The following is a 22,138-nucleotide window of genomic DNA, read 5'->3' on the forward strand; positions in this document are numbered from 1 at the left end:
AACTCACGCCTTTCTTCTTCATCGCGATCATACGCAAACGTGTTTGCAAAATATTTTGAAGTGGGCAGGGCAGTGTGAGAATATCACTGCCGTGTCGTTAAAAGACAAAATAACTGATTTATTTATAGAGGATGAGAAATACAACAAAAGTACTAACGATATTTTGCACATTCTTTGCGGAAAGCGGGCTGATGTTGTGTTAAATCGTAGAAGTGAGATTTTGAAGAATGTAACGGATAGTGTGACCGCGGCTGGTTTTCGAAAGATACCCCCATCTTACGAAAATTTGTTCCAGGCAGATAAGCTTAAAGAATTCCTAAAAGACGAGGGTGGTTTGAATAAAGTGTTCCCCACTCAGAATAAACCGCGTAAAAACCAAAAATTCCCTAGATCTTCGGCGGCCAACAGAGGTTATTTTCAGCCACTATTACCCCCTTTCCGATTTAACTTTCGATCGAATAGGCCATCATTCCCCAATTTCGCATCGTACGACTTCCACCAGCCCCGCGCCCCTAGAGTCGAGAGGCAAGAACCTAGACGCGGGCAGCCGCGTCGAGGAAGTTACCACGAGCGGAACAAGCGATTGCGAGAGTTCTGACTCGGGGGCGTTCAGGGCAGGGTGTCTGACATTTTATCGTCGTCGTTGGGAAATGATGGGAGCAAGTCAAACTATTCTAAAAATAGTAACGGGCGCACGTCTTCCATTTTACCGAAAGCCTCCGTTGGTTTGGCCAAGCTCCAATATAATTCAAAATTTCGAAATCCAGCCGTCGTCGGACATGACTGTAGAAATAAAAAAGATGTTAGCGGATCGAGTAATAGAACCTGTACCTCACTCTCCGAGTTATTTGTCAAAGATATTCCTGGTGAAAAAGGGGAGCGGGGGCTATCGTCCTGTGTTCAACCTCAAGAGTTTGAACGAATATTTAAGAGTAAGTCGTTTCTCCCTAATATCTCACTTCGACATCCCACATTTTCTGCAACCAGGGGATTATCTAGCAAAAATAGACCTGAGTCAGGCTTACTTTCACGTGAGCATCGCCAACTCTCACCGACGATTTCTAAGGTTAGTATTCCAAGGTCAGATTTTCCAAATGACCTGTCTTCCATTTGGGGCGGCTTGCGCACCGAAAATGTTTGCCAAATTGACCAATTTCGTGGCAGAAAAAATGCGGAAAGAGGGAATACGCGTGATTGTTTATTTAGACGACTTCCTTTTGGCAAACCAGAGTCGATCCCTACTTCAGTCTCAGATAGTTTTCGTCATCAATTTCCTACAGTACCTTGGCTGGACTTTAAACTTCGAAAAGTCAGTACTTGTGCCTTGCAAAGACCTCGAGTTTTTAGGAATTTGTTGGAACACAGCGCGCAATATAAAATACTTGCCAGAGCAGAAGATCTCCAAAATACTCTCACAAATTCAAAGACTTTTAAATCGAGGTGTCCACTCTTCCAAGTGGGTGAAGTCCCTCTTAGGAAGGTTGAATTTCGCGAGCTTTGTAATTCCGTTAGGTCGGTTACATTGCCGCAGGCTCCAAGTATTCAGTCGCGAGCTTCAGAGGTCAAGTCCCTGTCGCCTCCGACAACTGCCAGTGCCAATAGTAAAAGACTTAGTTTGGTGGATGAGGAATGTGAAGTTGCACTCGGTAATTCATCAATCTCTGATAAAGAACTTTCTGACCACGGACGCGGCCAGTTATGGCTGGGGGGCACAGTTAAACGACAGGATTCTCTCAGGAACATGGAGCAGCGAGCAGAGGTACTGGCACTCGAATCTGAAAGAGCTTCATGCGATACACGAAGCAATTCGAGCGAACAGGTACGTATTACGAAGTTCCACACTATTAATCCAGTCGGACAATCGGACAGCTCTTGCGTACTTGAAGCACGAAGGAGGAACCAGATCCATGGAGTTGTTAGAGGAAGCCCGAAGAATCCTTCTTCTTGCGAACGACCTACGATTGAATCTGGTAACCCAACATCTACCAGGTACGCTGAACACAGTCGCGGATCGCCTGTCCCGCGGTCGACCTCTTCCGGAGTGGCACCTATCATCACGGGCTTGCCAGAAGATATTTCAAGCGTATGGCACACCACACATAGATCTGTTTGCCTCGCGGAACGCTCATGTAGTCCCGAGGTATGTAAGCCGAGACCCATTGGATCATCAGGCAATTTTTCACAATGCGTTCAGTCGCCGATGGCATTACGACCTGGCATGGGTCTTCCCACCACCTTCGTTGATGCCCCGTGTCCTAGCTCACCTGAACCAATGCCAGGGCAAATTCATCATAATAACTCCCAGGTGGGAAAAGACTTTCTGGATGAGCGACTTACGCGCGCGAGCTCTTTGTTGCCCGATCAAAATTACGAACCTAAATCACCACCTCATCGACATGACGACACGACATCCCCCACCGAACCTGGCGGATCTGGAGCTGGAAGCATGGTTAGTTGGGGGTGGGAGTCCCTTCTTACTTCATGGTCGGAGCAGGATCGTTCCTTATTAAAATCAAGCTGGCGTGAATCCACCTTATCTTCATACCGCCCGGCTTGGAATAGATGGGTTATGTGGTGTTCCGAAAACAAGATATCTGTAAATACTCCGAAGGCAGTTGATTTAGCAGAATTTTTATCTGGCTTAAGTACTAAGGAAGGTTTGTCATATAGTACTATCGCTTTACATAAATCTGTCATCTCTACCTTTTGCGAACCTTACCTGGACAAGAAGCTAAGTGAAGATACTATAGTAAAACATGTTTTAAAAGCTATAGCTTTGCGTAATCCTCGTAAGGCCAAAGCTCCTATTTGGAACCCTGCTGTGGTAGTAGATTGGTTCAAAAGCAATGTATCAAATTTAGACAATTTGTTTGAGGTCTCTCGTAGATGTGCTACAATATTATTACTCGCGTCGGGACGTAGGGTTCACGATCTTACCCTGTTAGATATTAATTCTAACAATATGATTAATGAAGGGTCTGAGGTTATTTTTAATCCAATATTCGGGTCTAAGACGGATTCAGCGACTTATCGTCAGTCTGGTTGGAAACTGTTGGACCATCCTGATTCCAGAATAAGTCCAGTCTTTTGGGTTAGGAAGTTACTGTCACTGTCTTCTGAAAGAAGAGGTAATATTTCTGCTTTATTTGTGACATGTAGAGGTGAAGTTAGAGCCGCTACTCGTACTATGATCAGTAATTGGATCAAATCGATTTTGCATGAAGCTGGAGTCCATCACTCCGCAGGGAGCACTAGATCAGCAGTGTCTTCATCCAACTGGATAAATAATTTTCCTATTGATGAAATTCTTTTAAGAGGGAATTGGAGAAGTGAGAATACCTTTAATAATTTCTACAGACGGCAATTAATCATTAATAATGATTCAGTAAGCGATGGTTCATCCGTAGCTCGCCTTTTTCAACCAATCTAATTAATGCTTTCCATTACTTGTCTAATAAGGCTAATTTAGCATGTAATTTTTACTACAATTGTGATTATGTACTTAGTTATGTTTCTATTAATAAATGCAATCATACGAATGTGTATGTTAAATTATTATTATTATCCTCTATAGCCATTCACCAGGTGATAACAGACAGGTCTCACAACACCGGAGAGGACGAAGGGGCCACAATAGAAGGATTTTACCTGCCAATAAAATCCATATTGTGGTCCAGAAGTCCTCTCCGGGCCTATAAAGGCCTACCTGGTGAGACGCAATGAGAAATAATTGCTCAATCCGTACCGAGCCCTGTTGAATGGGGGTAAGAAACCAGTTATTTGGCGCCGTCTGTGAAATCTGTTGCAGGGGAAGTGACGTCACCACAGGAAGGAGTCATCAGATGGGCTATTTGAGGCAAATATTCATCAAAAATCCAGTAAACGCTCTCTCACAACACCGGAGAGGACTTCTGGACCACAATATGGATTTTATTGGCAGGTAAAATCCTTCTATTATAAACAATGGTACCGGTACCAGTACTGTGATGAATTTGTTTTGCAACAAATTATAATATTATAATTAAATTATAATAAGGCCTAGTTACCCTTCGGGTTGGAAGGTCAGATGGCAGTCGCTTTCATAAAACTAGTGCCTACGCCAAATCTTGGGATTAGTTTCCAAAGCGGACCCCAGGCTCCCATGAGCCGTGGCGAATGCCGATGCCGGGATAACGCAAGGAGGATGATGATTGTGATAGCACCTCAATAAAAATCATTCTAGTAACAAATAACTAAACTGTGCATTTTTACTTACGTTTACTAAGTTAAATTACCAACTAAATATTCTAAACTAATCAATCAACTAAATAACACTACAGACTCTACAGATTATAGATAATTATTCACAATTACAAATCTGCTTTCTTTTATATTTCATAAAATGGTAGCACATGGTACGAACGGCAGTACGAAGTTCCCGCAACAGACATAAACTAACATGGCCCCATCCCTAGTCGTTTACGTGAAAGGGATAGCATATCGCATTGTTAACTAGGCAAAAAGGGATGGACGCGCCTCGGCGCCGCTCAGTACAACCATATTGACCAGTATAAATGAACTCCGCGGATAATAAACAATATTCAACAAAATAATTAATTTGACTTAACTGTGGAATGTTATTCCATCTTTTTTATATGTAGAAGTGTTAGAAGACTTGCCACACCACTTTATGCTGCAAGAGACCATTGTTTGCAACCAAATTTGATTATTTAAGATTTTTTCCCGAGCGGACACGAACACTGTTAACGGGTCGTATACTTGGGCGCTACTGATCGGTGTCGCACGCGTTCAAACTTTTATAAACCTGATTTGTCGTATGCTTGGTGACCGCGAGTCGCCCTGTAAGGGCCGTCTTGTTGTATTGGTCTGTGTTTCCAACAGAGACTCCATAAGAACAACTAGTTGTTTTTTTTAAGACAGTTTCGACAGCGTTTTATATACAACGAGTTCTCATTAAAGTCATATCGTTCTTCAATATAGTTAATGGCTCTTTTGAAGAACTGGTCTGCTTCTTCACAAATTCATAATTTAGCTTGATTCTAGTTTGTAATTTGAAATTTTAGAGTATATTGAATAATCGGGACATTCTCTAATTTGTCTGGATTCGGGAACACATGTTAAAAATCGGAAGAATCCCGCCATATCCCGACCGTCTGGCAACCCTAGCCGGGCCGTCAAAAAAATCACGCCGATATCACATTTCAAACTAAATTTCAAAAGTTAAGTATCGATGTTTGAAAACCTATTCCTGGCGCGCCTTTCTTGTAGATAGACAGTAGTCAGTATATCACTGCCACATAAAGCCTGGCGTCCACTAGGCGCGCCAAGTCGAACCTCGTTAATTCGCTTTCAGCAATTCTAATGAGACTGCGTCCATTAAGGCGGAATCGAGTCACGTCGAATCGCATTCAAAATGTACATTTATGAGAACTCGATTCGACGCGGCTCGATTCCGCCTTAGTGGACGCCAGGCTTTAATGAGATACGACCCGGCGAGCCCAGTGGACGCCAGCATTTACTCCAATTGAAGGCGTTATTAGAATGTTAGAGAAAAATGCCCACAATTTGCGAACTTCAGTGTTCGCGATAAGTCCTTATATAGAACTATCACCTAAAAACATGATGCATAACATAAAATGTGTGACAAATTGGTTAGTTTTGAGCATTTATATTGAACTCTGAATTACTTCTTCAACGTTCTTAGTTGATTTAGCAAGCAGCACTTACAATAACGGAAATTATGACAACCATTGACTTATTATTGACTTAAGGCCAGTTGCATCAACCATATTTGACAGACACATCATCATCACGCAGCAGATGTCTGTGGAACTTCCCATACAATAAAATTTAACGAACGCTTTAACGGTGACAGACGGTTTGATGCAACTGGCCATTAAGGTAATAAAATTTGTTCTGCCACCCTCATATGTTTATTCTATATTCAAACACATTTAAAATTCTGTAGTTTATTTTTTCGTTGTTGTGTCCGTGTTACGCGGAAAGACCCGCAACATTTTTATTTTATTGCGTAGGGTGAGCGTTACACGTTCGAGTGTTCCACGCAAACATTGATCGTGTTGTTTTGACCGACGAGTCGTATGGAGATGGAGACTATCGGTCTATGTGAAATATGTCAATGTTCAAAAATGTTAATAACCAAGCAGGAAAATCGGTATTACATTTGTAAGATAAAGCGATTTCACGCAGGTCGCCCTCTTTCATCGTAATTGCAGTAATTGGTCGCTATTTTTTTTTATTAGGGATAGGAACTGTATAAAAAAACAAGGATTATTCTCAAGGGTTTTTATTTCTTTTTTGCCAGTTTAATACCAGTAGATATTGTAACATTGTTTTACGATAGTCCATCCAATTACATATTCTTATTTTTTTGGAATTGGGGAAATAAATCCCCTATGCTTACGTTTTCCAGTATTTGATTTGCAATATCTTGTATTAAAGGACTTACAAAGTCACTAATTTCATCCTGAAAAACAGAAAAAAGTCAATATTTGTTTGCTTAGTTCAGATTTTCGAGTCTAAATAGGGCAGACGACGCGATTGTGGCTGCCGAACCAGTTTTGGCCAGTTTTGAAAGAGAGTAGGTACTAAGACAGTAACATGTACATGTTTATACTTATAGTTATACTTAAAACTAGGATGATCCTATCGATTGGTATGAATTAGTTGTAAGTCAGTTCCTAAGGCTAAGTTCTGTCGGGTTAAATTTATTTTATTTTATTTTATTTTAAAATAAATAAATAAATAAATATTATAGGACATTATTACACAGATTGACTGAGCCCTACGGTAAGCTCAAGAAGGCTTGTGTTGCAGGTACTCAGACAACGATAAAATATAATATACAAATACTTATATACATAGAAAACATCCATGACTCATGACTGAGGAGCAAATATCTGTGCTCATCACACAAATAAATGCCCTTACCGGGATTCGAACCCGGGACCGCGGCTTAGCAGGCAGGGTCACTACGCGCTAGGCCAGACCGGTCGTCGGGTTAAATGAAATTTGTTATTTCTTAATAAAAATAGGAATGTTGGTACCGATAGTCAATGTTGGAAGGTCCATATTTTTGAGTGCATTCTACATATACAATCTTTCTGTGAGTTAAATATATGTACGTAGGATGTTCCATAAGTGTTGCAATAGAACGAATGTAACAAGTTAAGACATGTATGTTTGAGGGTATGGTTATCTGCCACTTATTACAAGTCCATGCACGCAGTGTTTGTTGAGCTTGGCATCAGTAATCTTTGGTGAATAAATAGAAAAAATTGTGAAAATAGCTAGTCTTGGTAACCTCGAAAATAGTGATTTTCTTTTACAATTTTAAACGTGGTAAGTATGTCTTACCAGGACTGCCACGAGGAAATGTTTAATACGTTTGGTATTTTAAAGAGCCTTCCTCCTCTCTCTTCTGTGTTCAGGTGGCAAAAGGAATTTCAATGAGGTAACTTTAATTTTGACGACGCCGAAAGATCGGGCCGACCCACTACAAGCAGGACCCAAGAAAATATAATATAAAACTGATAACTACTGACAGGCGAAATACGTGCAGACAGATTGAAGAGATACTTCACATTGGTGCATCAACACTTAATTCAATTTTACACGAAGAACTAAACGTGAAAAAGTTATGTTGTCTCTGGGTCCCCCACACTCTCGACGATAGTCAGCGTAAGGCGTAAGAAATAGCGTATGGTGTAAGAAAATGTTGAAAAAGTATGACTCCGGCCGATCTAACAATGTTAACCAATGGTAACTCAATCGTGACTGGAGATGACACTTGGCTGTACTACTATGACGTTCCAAGTAAATCAAAAATCTGGGTATTTGAAGACGAGCCAACCCCAACTAAGGTCAAACAACAAAGATCAATTAAATAATTTTTAAGAAAAAAAAACCGCCGCCTTTGAGGTTCTGATGAAAGCTACTTGCGAATGTTGGATTATGTAGAAATGTGTAGGTATTTTTTAAAGCTGCTTTTAATACTTTAATTATTTGATGGCAACCCATTTGTCATTTGATATTTGCCAGTCGCTTTTCGGTGAAGGAAAACATCGTGAGGAAACCGGACTAATCCTAATAAGGTCTAGTTACCCTCCGGGTTGGAAGGTCATCAGGTGGCAGTCGCTTTCGTAAAACTAGTGCCTACGCCAAATCTTGGGATTAGTTGTCAAAGCGAACCCCAGGCTCCCATGAGCCGTGGCAAATGCCGGGATGACGCAAGGAGGATGATGATGATTTGATGGCAACCAATCACAAATGAATATACGTATACCGTTCAAATTTGAGGAGTTCCGTTCTGACTATCATCAGCAGTTCCACTGCACCAAATATCACTGTTCCGTACGTAAATGCATGTTGTTCCTTAAAAAACACAAAAATCACCATATGTGTGGCTTTCAGATTTGAGGAGTTCCATCGATTTCTCTAGGATTCCATCATCAGAACTGGGTTCTGAGAAAAATGGGACTAATCTGTATGCATATACATTCAACAAAAAAAAATTCAAAATCGGTCCAGTAACGACGGAGATATCGTGGAACAAACATTTAAAAAATAAAAAACATACAGACGAATTGAGAACCGTCCTTTCTTGAGAGATTTGAGGCGGCGGTTAAAAACGGATGATTGCAGTTTTCTTTAGAGAGAAAGGCATTGTCGCTAGAATTAACAAGCAGAAGACTGTCAATGCTACCTGGTACACTGATGTTTGTTTGCTGCAAGTTATCTACGAGCTCAAGAAACTGCGACCAAAGTCGCGTATGGGCAGTTGACACTTGCACCATTATAACGCTCCTGCTTATCGAGCGACCATTACCTATCACCCTCCTTATAGCCCCGACTTCACGCCCGGTGATTTTGGTCTCTTTCCGCTGATCAAGAGCCAGCTGAAAGGACGACGATTTGCAACTGATGGCGAACTATTAAGTGCATGGGATGAGGTCTGCGCCAGTGTCACAAAGGATCAGTGGGAGGTTATGTTTAATACGTGGTTTGAACGCATGCATAAGTGTATTAACAGTGATGGTTTTTATTTTAAAAAATTTAATAAATAGTTAGATTTTTGCAGGACTTATTTATGGAACATCCCACGTATAACTAGCGGCTCGCCCCGGCTACGCACGGAGTTATCATAAAAATGGTTATAGTAAATTATCCGTAAATAAATTGTAAAGATTTTCAATTAGTACCACCTATAAATACAATAACTCTTGCAATGAAAAACAATGATAAATCACAGTACGAAAGAGTCTGAAGAATTGATCTTAAATGTTCGCGTTAGTTAGGCGTCGACTCGTTCTAGTTAAATAAATATAAAAAATAAACTAATCTCTTTCTAAACACAAATCTACATCACCTTAGTTAGTAATGAAAAATCCCTCAAAACAGTATAAGAAAAACACAAATCGCATGAATACAACCGGAGCAAGTAAAAACTTTCAGAACAGCCCTCGTATAAATATTATGTTATACGAGTATATGTGACTTGTAAAAGTGCCCCTGTGGACTATTTGCTATTTTTTTTTGTATTTCAAAATACAAACACCGTACGTAACAACCTTAAATAATATTTAGAAACGCCACTTTTAACTATTTCTCATTAGTCGATCAAAAACTTCGTTATTCTTACTTTGTAGAAAACAACAATTTCCGGAACCAAGTTGGCGAGAAAAGCGTTAGCGAAGTTATTAGCGCCGTCGTGGTGGAATAGTCCAGTCAGTTGAGGCTGAAAATAATATCGTTGATTTTAGTTATTTACAGAAACTGGGCCGGCCTGTGGGCAAGATTTTACTCGTTGACGTTCCGAGGCGTATAGTAGTTATGTCTCTCTATAGCTTTTTCGTATTGGTGCTACAGAACCAGTTGCCACAGAGCGTCAACGATTGTACTCTTGCCTAAGGGCTTCGGCTTGGCCAAAAGTTATTTTCTATTGGACTAATCTTGCGATTACATTTGGATACTGGTTCAAGGGATATTTAGTACGCGAATATGAGCATGGGAATAGTTTTATTACATAACGATTCAGTTCAAGAGACGTGAGCACTTGAGTAGGTCTGACCATATCGGAAATTATAATATTTACTAGTTGAATAAAGTTTTGTTAGGTTTTCATGAGCCGTGACAATATGTCGGGATAACACAAGGAGGATGATGATAACAAGTTGAATAAAGTTTTTAATTAATTTACAAAATGCATTTTCCTTGATAATTTAATATTTCCGTCAAATAGTAAAATACTAATACCCTGTTAACAAGTGTCAATCAGTCTGGTACTCTTGAAAGTATTATGTCAGTCAAGTTTGAGAGATTTTCGTTATAATGTGACTTTAGTCATAAGTGTCATAACCATTAAAGAGGATTTATATTTACGATGAGCTGTTGGACATAATTTTTGGGAAAAGTAAAAAAAAAATAGGAATATGTGGCCGATTAATGAATACTTAAATGACTCTGCAGTGATAGTCCTGCTCGAAGTCCTCACGCCTCATGAATCATTGGTATTAGCAAATAGCTCATTTTGGAGTTATAAATTAGTTTAAAGGGGGTAATTTCCCTTTTTCGATTTGGGAATTTAAAAAATGCTTCTTACAGACAACTCAAGTCAGTCAATCAAGTTGTCCTTAGACAAGTCAAGTGAAAAAAACATAAAATCTGGTTTGGTTTTGTGGAACTTAAGTATAGTTATACTTTTGCATTAGTAAATTCTTATTGAAATACACATCACTTTTCGACATCTCTGTAGTTTATGGGACTTATACGGAGGCTGTCTTTTATATTTCGGGATTGAATAAAGTAATGCTGCAATCTGTCAGCTAAGGTAAAAGAAAGTATAATACACGCACGCACGCACACACACAGCTGCCATGGAATTGACACGCGAACATTTTCGGGGGTACCCTAATAAAACATTTTTTTTTATTTACCACTTTGTAGGCCTGATAAAGACAAGACAAGACATCAATATACCAATGTACCAAATTTCAGCTTTCTAGTACTAACGGTCACTGAGATTATCTGCGGACGGACGGGCAGGCAAATATGGCGAAACTATAAGTAAGGGTTCCTAGTTGACTATGGAATGGGGATTTACCCGGGAAATTTGGGAATAAACCCTGGAAACAATGGGAATTTACCGGGGAACATTGGGAAATTACTTTTGCATGCGAGTTACACTAGTTAATTTTCTCCAATGTTGCCTTACTGAGGAAATATTTTTGGCTATTTTCCCACCTAGGGAATGTTTCCGGGAACGGCACATAAGTCAACTACAGTACATTGATGAAATTTTTACGACTTTTGGAGATAAATCACCATCTAAAACGAGTGTGTATCGCTGGTTTGCAGTTTGTTCATGGCCGTAGGTAGTTTGATTATGGAAAGGTTTCGCGTACGTACGTCTACCTACAAGACCGTCAGTCACGTGACTTATCGAGAGATTGTGTAGACCTCAAAGGAGAATCTTTTGAAAAGCAATAAAGATATTTTTGTTAGTAGGTATAAAGTTTTAAATATTTAATTCCTAATAACAAAATATAAAAGGCCACCTTCATACTTTTGGCCCAATTTTTACGTATAGTTGGTTCCTAATAAATTAATAAACAATAAAGGTTTTTACCTCAAACTTGCTTAAACCAATGTTGACGACCATATCCGATACCGTGGTGCTCAAAACTGCAAACGTAAAGGAACCCGATACTCGTGGCTCAATAACCTCGGCTCTGAAAGTGTAATAATATTAGTCGAGAGTAATAACGTAATACGTTTCAGTACGTATAACCTAAGTATGTAACAAATCAAAATATGTTATTAAATATTAGCACGTCAGCCGCGATAGCTGGAGCAGTGGAGACCCGGGTTCGATTCCCGGCTTCGACACCAGTGGGCTTGGTCGCTTTTTTATTTAGTGTATGGTATCTATTTCAGTTTACGTATAATCTATTAATATCAGACTGATAACGTACTTGCCGTCTCCTCTACCAAATATTTCATAATTCATCGCTGTAATGTATAAATCGTACTCATCTGAAAAAAATGCAATGTGTTTAACGTTAAATAGGTAGCTAATCGAAGAATTTCGTTGGACTGGATTTTAAGAGTTCGTCTATTGACATATTGTAGGCAGACAACTACGTTTTTATTGATCGATATTATCAAACTATACTTCCAAAGGTATTACCAAACTACACTTACAAATATATTATCAAATTGGCTATACATGCGGTTCAATAAATTAAATTAAAATACAAGAGACATGATTTATCAAGTTATACCTAATATGTATACCGGGTGTATTTTTGATAATACCTCAAATTATACTTCTCTCTCGTGAAGTTTGAAAGGATCGCCTAGCGGAAAATATGTGGAGCGGCAGGTTGGCGTAGTACGGTCATGTAATGAGGAAGAATCAATCTCATATACTTACGCAAAATTAGAGATAAATGTTGATGGATGGACAGATAGGGGTAAACCCAAACAGCGATGGATGGATTGTGTGAAAGAGGATATGAGAAAGAAAGAAGTGTGTTAAGATGACGAATTAAAGATAGAGGATAATGGAAGAGGAATAGAAGTTGCACCGACCTGACCGACTCTACATAACGTGGGGTAAGGAGAATGGGGTAGGGACAATAAGAACAAATTGAATACTTAAATTATCCATCTAACTATTTTGGGAATAACGTAAGAGCTACGCTATTTACGCTATTTGTTATACGACAATTATGTAGGAGGGGTAAAGACAATTTGATAGTATTTCACAATCCAGTTTGGATAGTGGTTAATGTTCACGTGGATTCCTGTGGGTTTTAGTTGACCGCTATGAGTGTAGCTACATTTTTCTACGTTCGTCTATGTTATGTTATTGCATTTTTTTTAACGTTTGTAGTATTGAATAAATTCACTATAAGAAAATCAGTCGAACAAAAAAAGGTCTTGTTCATGGGATTGCGTAAAATATCAGTACCGTTAAAAGGGGCTACTTTGTACCAATATTTGCTCCAAGTTTAAGAAATAACGAATATTTCTTAAACTGTTCATTATATAATATTTAATAAATTGATATTAAAAGATTATCTTATTGGACATAATTTTCTCGGTAAAATTATGTTATATATTATTGAATTGTTTCTATGTATATATGAAACAATGAATAATGGTGCAAAAATATACCTATTGTTAGGGGTATCTTTGCTTCCACCCACGCTAGGAACGATGTTAATCATTTTGAAATTCTATATTTAATTCCCAAACTCATTACAAATGGACTGCCGTTCCAAAACTACGTGGCTATTTGGCTAATATCTTTCGGTTTCCTCATTATTTCTTTATTACAGGTTAGGTACATTAACAATGATAAAGCTGTTAATTTCTCATATTTGACACAAGTCGGCTTCAGGGGTAGTGTGTTCGAACTGACACAATAAGCGAATTACCAGTTTCGGCGATTATAATTGGAATGTGTGCTTCAAACTGCACCGAATACCGCACTGGAAGTAAACCGGTTATTGAAATTCTCAAGTGATCCACAACAAAAGTACTAAGGTAATGCAGAACCAAATCTTTGACTGTCACGTGCGCCCTGAAATAAAATGTATAGTTTAGTACCTACTTACTACATTGCAACTATTGCAAGGCCTTTTAGCTGACAAGGAAAGGTACCCAACTGTCCCCCTCCGATTTGACTGATTTTTATATAAGTAAATGGGAAAGTGTGTGTGTCTGTTTGTTTGTCCGCTTTTCACGGCAAAACGACTAACGAAGCGACGAATTGACGTGTTTTTAAGTGAAGTTAGTTGAAGGGATGGAGAGTGACATAGGCTACTTTTTGTCTCTTTCTAATGCGAGCGATTTGTTTATAATTTGAATGTTTAGATTATTTGCAATCCGATAAGAAATCTGAATTCAAAGGTTTATTATTTTTTGCTTTTTAGTTTCTCCGTGTTTTGTAACGCGCTTATTTTTGAAGGCGGTTTTATTTTTTGTTAAAAAGTTTATTTATTTGTTGATTTTTAGTGGTTCCTATTGATATTCTATGTATCAGTCCGAATATATGTACAGTAGTGAAAGAATTATCCCTTAACTCCTAACCATTGAGGAGTTGACCTTCCATCATCAGCTCAGCCACATAAAGTCATCACCATCAGGCGTAAATACTGGTGTACCTCTGAAAAATACACTAAAAACATTACATGTGCCTATAACATTTGAGGAGTTCCCTCGATTTCTCCAAGATCCCATCATCAGACCCCGACTTGGTGCCAATGTGACCATCTCGGGGTTATACCTGATCGAATGAAAAAAAATTTTGAAAATCGGTCCATGATCTCGGAGATATCGAATAACATACATACATACAAAAAAAAAAGCATTCAGTCGAATTGAGAACCTCCTCCTTTTTTGAAGTCGGTTAAAAAGGGCACAACTCTGACAGTTTCCTAACCTAGCTTATGCGTTGACCCAAAGGGTACAAGTCCGTGTTCTTACAAGTATAAGTAACTTTATACGGCGACGTCGATGATTTCAAAGGAACAAGTGGTCTCAAGTCAAAATTACTCATGAGCCAAAAGACATATTCAAAGTTATCATTTTGAAGAAAAGTAACAATTGATTTTGTTTCAATACAGTATGCATGTGCTACATTGGGGGCAAACGCATTTAGACCATTATTCACTCGTGAACATAAAGGAACATCTCGTTTGTCCCATTACAAGTAACATCATTGGACAGTGTCGCAAGTAATTGACGTGTTGCTGTTGGCACACCTCGGACACTGGCGATCAAATATATAAAAGGGGCGCGTTCCTAGCACACAGTCTAAGCTAGTATTAAGTCAAAAATCTTTTTTTGTTTAATTAATGACATTTTGAATGATTTTTTTTGTGATTTTTTAACTCATATTATGAATAAAATACATTGATCTGACTTTTCGAAATCTGTAATTAATTATCAATATGATTGAACAAATCTCCCTGAACAAATTAGAGGGTTTTGTCACTTTTCAGGACTTTGACAAACAATTTCTCCCAACAAGATGAGTTTGGGCCGCTATAAAAAAATACTTTTATGTTATTGTTAAACATATATAAAAAACAATCAAACCAGAGGAAGGGGACTATTGGGACAGTTGGCTACCTTTCCTTGTCAGTAACAAATTATAGACCGAGGGCTAGGCGAAAATATGCGCTCGTGCGATACTTCGTCGTGAAAGTCAGCTGCCACTTTGTCGTGGGAACCCAGGAATGGCAGTCACGGAAACAAGTAAAAAAAAGGTAAATTCATTCATAGCCTCCCGTTTCATATTTTGTCAGATAAAAGTTTCAACACGAGTTTTTTACAATTTATAGTTTATTAACCGACTTCAAAAAAAGGAGGAGGTTCTCAATTCGACTGAATGTTTTTTTTTAAATAGTATTTTGTGCGAGTGGCGTGGGTTAATAAAGACGCCACAATTATTTTTTGACCGCTGCATACAATACTTTTTCTACGACCAGGGTATGTAGCCGAATGGCACAAACGCTCACAAAACGAAACGCTCGTGGGTATCTATCTTTATCGCTCTTGTGTATGGGCGCAACAGAGCCAGATTATCTTTCGCGGCGTTTCGTTTTCGTTTCGCGTCGCAGAAATGCCATTCAGCTACGGCACCTGTTTTCTAGTGAGTATAAATTTCGTGAAATTCGCACTGTTTCCTGTATTTTGACGCAAAGGTTTGCCCCACCAGCGCCCTCGCCAGCTGCCCGAAGCCAGCCCCCGCCGGCTCGCGGCAGCCACGCAGTAACGTTATAATAATACGTTGCCATGGTTACAGTAGAGATGCACCGAATATTCTGTTACTATTCGGTATCCGGCCTATTCGGCCTTTATTTTAATATTCGGCCGGATACCGGATAGTGACGTACTATCCGGCCGGATGCCGGATGTGCTATTTTTGATTGAATGATTTTGGGGTAAAAAAAATTAAATGTAAAAAAAACAGTTACGGTTATAATACTTATAATCATAGCACTTTATTAAAAAAATAAACATGTAACACAGTCAGTCATTTTGTCACAGTTTCGTTTTCTTTCAACCCCTTATTTGTCAAGAGTGGCACTGTAACTTTAGCAGTTTCGTGCTCTGCCTACACCTTTATGGGATACAGGCGTGATTTTATGTATGTATGTATGTTATGTATAAACATTTGAAAAAAAACGGAGTCCGCGCAAACTTCACTACGAAACAAGTCAAAACCTGCACGACGCGCCCGCTCCCTGCTTAAATTGTAGGTATTGTAGGTAAAATTCTGCTGTCCGAATATTCGGCGGCCGGATACCGAATATTCGGCCGATGGTTGGGCCGAATATTCGGTATCCGGTATCCGGCCAAACAACTATTCGTTGCTCTAGTAATTCTAGTAACCCCAACCAAACAATGCTTTTTGAATTTTTCGTTACTGCGTGAGTGCGCGGGGAAGCCGGCGGGGACTGGTTTTCGGGAATAGACTTTTATGTAGGGTTTTAAAAATCTATGCACAACCTTGTAAATGACGAATAACAGTTCGGGAGTAGAAAATATCCATAAAAGGCTTCATAAGAATGCGTTTATGGATATAAACTTACTGAGCTTACGGGGAGCCGCCGGGGGGCTGGCATCTTCTATGTAGGGTTTTAAAGATCTAATGCATGACATTGTAATGTAATGACGAATAACAAACTGTAAGGTAACGGACCCAACCATGGACAGTTTAAGATAAAATTTTGCCTATTTTTGATATTTCACTGATACATGTAAAAAATCGATCGCTAAGCGTGTTAAAACTTGAATGTCCTTCTTTTACATTTCAAGCGTATTGCAGAGTAGATACTCCTATTGGTTTCTTCATAGTCAACAAATTAAAATGAGGTGTTTATTATCCAATCATGGACGGCAGTTCTCCTGTAATGGATCCCCCATTATGGACAGTGAAATAAGTTTAAAATTTTACTTTTAAAGCCAACTGATACTCAATGAGTCAATTTTATATACCCGAACTAAAATTAGATTGGGTTATTTTAACATAGGATTGTTTCTAGTAAATTTTACTTTCGTAAATTGTTCCTTGTCCATCATAGGAGGTACGCAGATTTCCGGTTCCAGTTATGGACACTAGCAAAATAGCACTATTTCTTCATATCTTTGGAGTAACAAACTAGTATGTTTTATACCTTATCTTATGGTTAATGCAGTAAGTAAAAGTCATTCAAGTTTACACCGAGTATTATTTTTTTATTATTTTATACATGAACTCAACTCTTTTAGCAACATTACTAAGAATTCGTCCTGATATTTTTTTCAGTAATTCTTTTATCTTGCCGCTAAATCTTTCAGAAATAACAGAATTAAATGAAACTTGAAAATAAAGCAGCTCTATGACTCTTGTTTATGGTACAATGCCGTCTGTTTTTAGAAACTAATTTTAGATACATATTTTTAAGGATTTGTGTTTTTGTCCATAATGGCATCCCCGTCCTAATAGGGTATTTTACATTACGAGAGTAGAAAAAAATTGTTTATGTTGTCAGTAGTAGTCCATCGTTACCTTAACTTTTATTTTTTGTTTACAATAGTTTCTAAACCAATACGTGACAAAGTATGAAAAAGGAGGAGACGACGACTGAATTTACGATTTTTTTTACGTATTTCGGTGACTGCTCTTGTTTAACCAAGGGTCTGGGGGGGTCACGTGGTCTATTTGTATGGCCAACCTAGGCTCCAGAGGGGGAGGCATGACTCCCCCCTGGATCCGCGCATAGAGTGGGGCTCGGTCCAAGGGTTCCGTAAATAACATATTTTTTATATGGTGGCTCTTTAGAATGTACGTTTAACAAGCAAGTATAGATATTTAAAATCTACTTTCTTCGTTGAGTCATCACAGTTAAATTACAATTAAGCGCCTTAATAATCATTTTTGCAAATAATCGATATTTAACAACAATTTCCAAAAAAACAAATGAAACAAAAATTATCTACTTATCAAACAGTGTCACATAATTTCAGCAGATTTATTTGGTAACTCCTTGCAGCGGCAGTAAGTGAAATTCGTAATTTGAGTTATTTAAGTCCAATTTACGCTTGACTGTAAATTTCTAATAGGATTTCTTGTAATCTACTGGCTGCATCAGGTATTTTATATATTTTTTATTTTACATTAATTAAGTACATTTCGGAGATAAAGTGGGGAAATGGCCATGTTTTACCTATTTTCTGAAATTACTTATAAATTTCTTGAATCATAATTAAGTATTAAGAATTATTTTTTTAAAATACTAATAAAAAGCTTTTTCATTTGTTATGTAACATAATATAGTTCAAAAAACTTATTTCTAATTTTCCTTTTTACCCCTCAAAAGTGCCCGCTATGACTTATTTCATTTATTTAAATTACATATCAGTCTTTGGGTCACGGGTTTACATATGTGTACCAAATTTCAAATTAATCGGTTCAGTACTTTCGGAGAAAATTGGCTGTGACAGGCGGACAGACAGACGCCCGACTAACGAGTGATCCTATAAGGGTTCTGTTTTGAGGCACGGAACTCTAAATAGACTATTATAAGCTTGTTTTATTTTATCAGCACTTCAAGCATACAAGCATAAATTGTACTACTTACCCTGGCAAATCAATTATATTTTCATCTACGTGTACATGTTCTACTTGCAGGGGATCTAGAATCGGAATGTCGCCAGAACCAGTTAACATTATACCTCTAAATGTTTCGAGTAATTGTAAAACCTGTTGCTCGAGCAAGCTGTTCCTTAGACCTGTAAAAGACACTTAAATGTTATACCTACTTACATTTATTGGTAGAGAGCAAGAAGTACAGTTACGGTCAATAATACCAGTGATTTCGTGTATGAAATAAAGACTAGCTGTAGCTATACGATGAAACCCACCTAGCCATGATCTGTTAAAACTTTTTAATTTTGAAAACTTTTTTTTTAACTTTAAATGAATGTACAATTTTTAACACAAATTCTCTCTCTCTCTCTATTAAAAGTTTGTATTTTTTTAGACCACGTCGGTGGCAAACGGGTATACGGTCCGCCTGGATGGAAAGCGGTCACCGTAACCTATGGCCGCTTGCAACTCAAGGGGTGTCACATGCGCGTTGCCGACCCATTAGAAACTTGTACACTCCTTATAAGTAAGTTCTATCGAGTTAAGCCCAACTTACGACAAAAATCAGATATCAGTTGATTTATCAGTGATACTAATCACTTCAAAAACAATATAATTAAGTATTAAAATTAAACAATAGTTAGTAATCACTTAAACTGTATCTATAGATAATAATTATAAGTACGTGAAACAGTATTTTATCGTCATTAAATCCTTAGATTAATTAAGTCAACTAAGAAAGTACTTCGGCATACGACATATTATTCATTTAAAATGTTCAAAATTTTGTTTTTATTGATTTCGTTCCGTTCCATATTATGATTTTTTATTTATTTATGTTTTAAGGAGTTACACGTATTTATATAATTTATATAACTAGCTTAGGACAGGGGATCTTTAAAGCCTCTACATGGATCCTCACGGCATGCATTTAACCCTATTGCGTTTTTATTTACTTCTCGAAATCATAAAACTGACAAATATCAAATATTGTAATTTTTCAATATACGCTAGGTAGGTATTAAAAAAATCAGCTCTCTATTGATATATCTCCATGAAGAAAAAACTTCAATAATAGAGCATTCTGTGCAACAAATCAGGCTTGTCGTACTAATAATTTTTAACATACTCAATATTAACCAACTCGCTACCTACATAATATGTACCTAAGTTCCATATAATTTACATAGGTGGAACACTGAAATGAACGTATATGTAGGTAGCGTGTACATACTGTTTATGTATGTAACACTAAACTATAAGACGTTGGACTTTCCCGAGTTGACACTGAATGATTTACAAATATTCCTTGGAGGTTCATATCAATTAAAACAATTAATATCCTACTTAGCAAACCGCAAAATCTAGACGGGTAAACATACCTGCAAAACCATCCACATAGGATGAAGTTGAAGTGCCTATTAATGCCATCAGCAAAATTATACTTATTTTAGTCATCTAAAAAAAATTTATATGAGATTATCATTTACTTAACCACATTAAATTTCACATCACACTAGGTAGGTATACTGATTTTACTTTCACCTTTGAATTAACAATAAAAAATGAACTATCATTCGCTACAGTAGCCGCAGAAGTAATAGACACTTCGTTTAATAATCTACAAAGAACACCTGTGGGAAGATAATCCGATGCGATAACAAAGTATTGTACGCTTTATGTGTTTTGTATTATTTCCATTTTAAAGTGTGAATGGGAAAACTATACTGTTTCGAAATGAATAATAACCTATCCACAAAATTAAAATTTTTAAAAAACCCCCGACCGCGACCTAGTGGACCGATTTTCATGAAACATGGCTAAGAACACTCCCGACTAACTCAGCTTTCAGAATAAAAAAACTAAATCAAAATCGGTTCATCCGTTCGAGAGCTAGGATGCCACAGACAGACACACACATAGACAGACAGACAGACAAACAGACAGACAGACAGACATACACACAGACAGACACATCAAACTTATAACACCCCTTCGTTTTTGCGTCGGGGGTTAAAAAGGAAATAAAATAAAAATTGTTTATTTCTAACAAACATGCACATGGTTACAAGTTGGCTGACCTGAGAATGCATGTCCTGTAGAGGAGAATGTGCATTATTGCATAATTTGTAATGTATTACCTATGTGTAAATATTTGTGTCCTTTCGGCCATCGTCGCAACCGTGTTTCGCAACCAAGTGCAAGGGAAGAACTTTCCTCCTTTAGTTTGCTCGTGGCAAGTACAAATCTTCTGCGAAAATGGCGTGTAACATAAACTACAGAAAGAAGTGGCGGAACGCGCTAGGGAGATTGCCCCGGTGCCTGACCACGTCGCCGCAAGCGTGCTCGACGAAGACGGGTCGCACACGACCAACGCCTGCCTCCGTAGGTTATTCGCAGGATAACAGGCACAGGGACACCTGTCATCCATTACACACGCGGTCCCTGAGAGGTTGACAGTACTGGATACAGTCCAATAGTACATGGGGCTATCAATAGCCTCCGGAGGTGGTGTTCTGCAAAGCGGATTGATGCTGGTGGTAATGAAGTAAAGCGCGAGCGTACAGTCAACCAATTGGAACCCTAGGCCACCCTACAACCATGTCAAAATGACAAGCAGTAGTCTAGGGTTCCAATTGGTTGACTGTACCTGCAGCTCACCGCCACAGGCACAGCACAATGGCGATGGGGGTGGGGCCCGTGGGGGGGTTGTTTAGTGGGTAGACTTTGGGTCTCATTAGCCCTTAGGTGTCCCACATATCCACTCGGGTGCCTCCCCTCACCCGAGTAGTATGTGTAATGCATTTTACCTCTCCTAAACAAATAAAGGCGAATGTTTTCTCTTGATACGCAACTAGTTACCAACTCTTTAACCATTTCACGCATTGTAATAGTACATTACGATACAAGTGCGTAAAAAAGGAAGTTCGAAACGAGTGGCGATAAATTAAAACACGACCGAAGAGAGTGTTTTAAATCGACACGAGTTACGAATTTCCTTTTTTACTACTTTACTGCTGATGATGGTCAGAACGGAACTCCTCAAATCTGAACGGCACGCTTATAGCGACTTTGGTATTTTTATAAGAACAGCATGCACTTACGTTCATAACAGTGACATTTGGTGCAGTGGAACTGCTGATGATGGTCAGAACAGAACTCCTCAAATCTGAACGGCACGCTTATAGTGACTTTGGTATTTTTATAAGAACAGCATGCACTTACGCCTATAACAGTGACATTTGGTGCATTGGAACTCCTGATGATGGTCAGAATGGAACTCTTCAAATCTGAACGGCACACTTATAGTGACTTTGGTATTTTTATAAGAAAAGCATACACTTACGTCCAGACAGTGACATTTGGTGCAGTGGAACTGCTGATGAAGATCAGAACGGAACTCCTTAAATCTAGACGGCACACTCATAGTAACTTTGGTATTTTTATAAGAATAGCTTGCATTTAAGTTCA

The 22,138-nt window shown here is 38.4% G+C and overlaps 1 protein-coding gene across 1 annotated transcript; it reads right to left on the reverse strand.

Moving 5' to 3' along the window:
- Positions 1-6,291: 6,291 nt before the first annotated feature.
- Positions 6,292-20,254, reverse strand: LOC125241207. The gene is made up of 8 exons (XM_048149571.1): positions 20,213-20,254; positions 20,050-20,125; positions 18,660-18,810; positions 13,464-13,609; positions 11,994-12,054; positions 11,648-11,750; positions 9,662-9,757; positions 6,292-6,487 (listed from the first exon to the last, which is right to left on the reverse strand). Exons 2-8 carry the CDS (start codon positions 20,123-20,125, stop codon positions 6,374-6,376), a joined length of 747 nt encoding a protein of 248 aa, XP_048005528.1. The 5' UTR covers positions 20,213-20,254; the 3' UTR covers positions 6,292-6,373.
- Between the last annotated feature and the right edge of the window lie 1,884 nt (positions 20,255-22,138).

This window comes from Leguminivora glycinivorella, chromosome Z (assembly GCF_023078275.1).
Source record: "Leguminivora glycinivorella isolate SPB_JAAS2020 chromosome Z, LegGlyc_1.1, whole genome shotgun sequence".
Lineage (NCBI taxonomy): Eukaryota > Metazoa > Arthropoda > Insecta > Lepidoptera > Tortricidae > Leguminivora > Leguminivora glycinivorella.

Excerpts from the sequence above, each read along its gene's own strand:
- LOC125241207 (XM_048149571.1), bottom strand. The coding sequence starts at position 20,125 with ATGACTAAAATAAGTATAATTTTGCTGATGGCATTAATAGGCACTTCA. Across the intron at positions 18,811-20,049 it reads CTATGTGGATGGTTTTGCAG|GTCTAAGGAACAGCTTGCTC; the intron begins GTATGTTTACCC and ends TGTCTTTTACAG. Across the intron at positions 12,055-13,463 it reads AATTATAATCGCCGAAACTG|ATGAGTACGATTTATACATT; the intron begins GTAATTCGCTTA and ends CATTTTTTTCAG.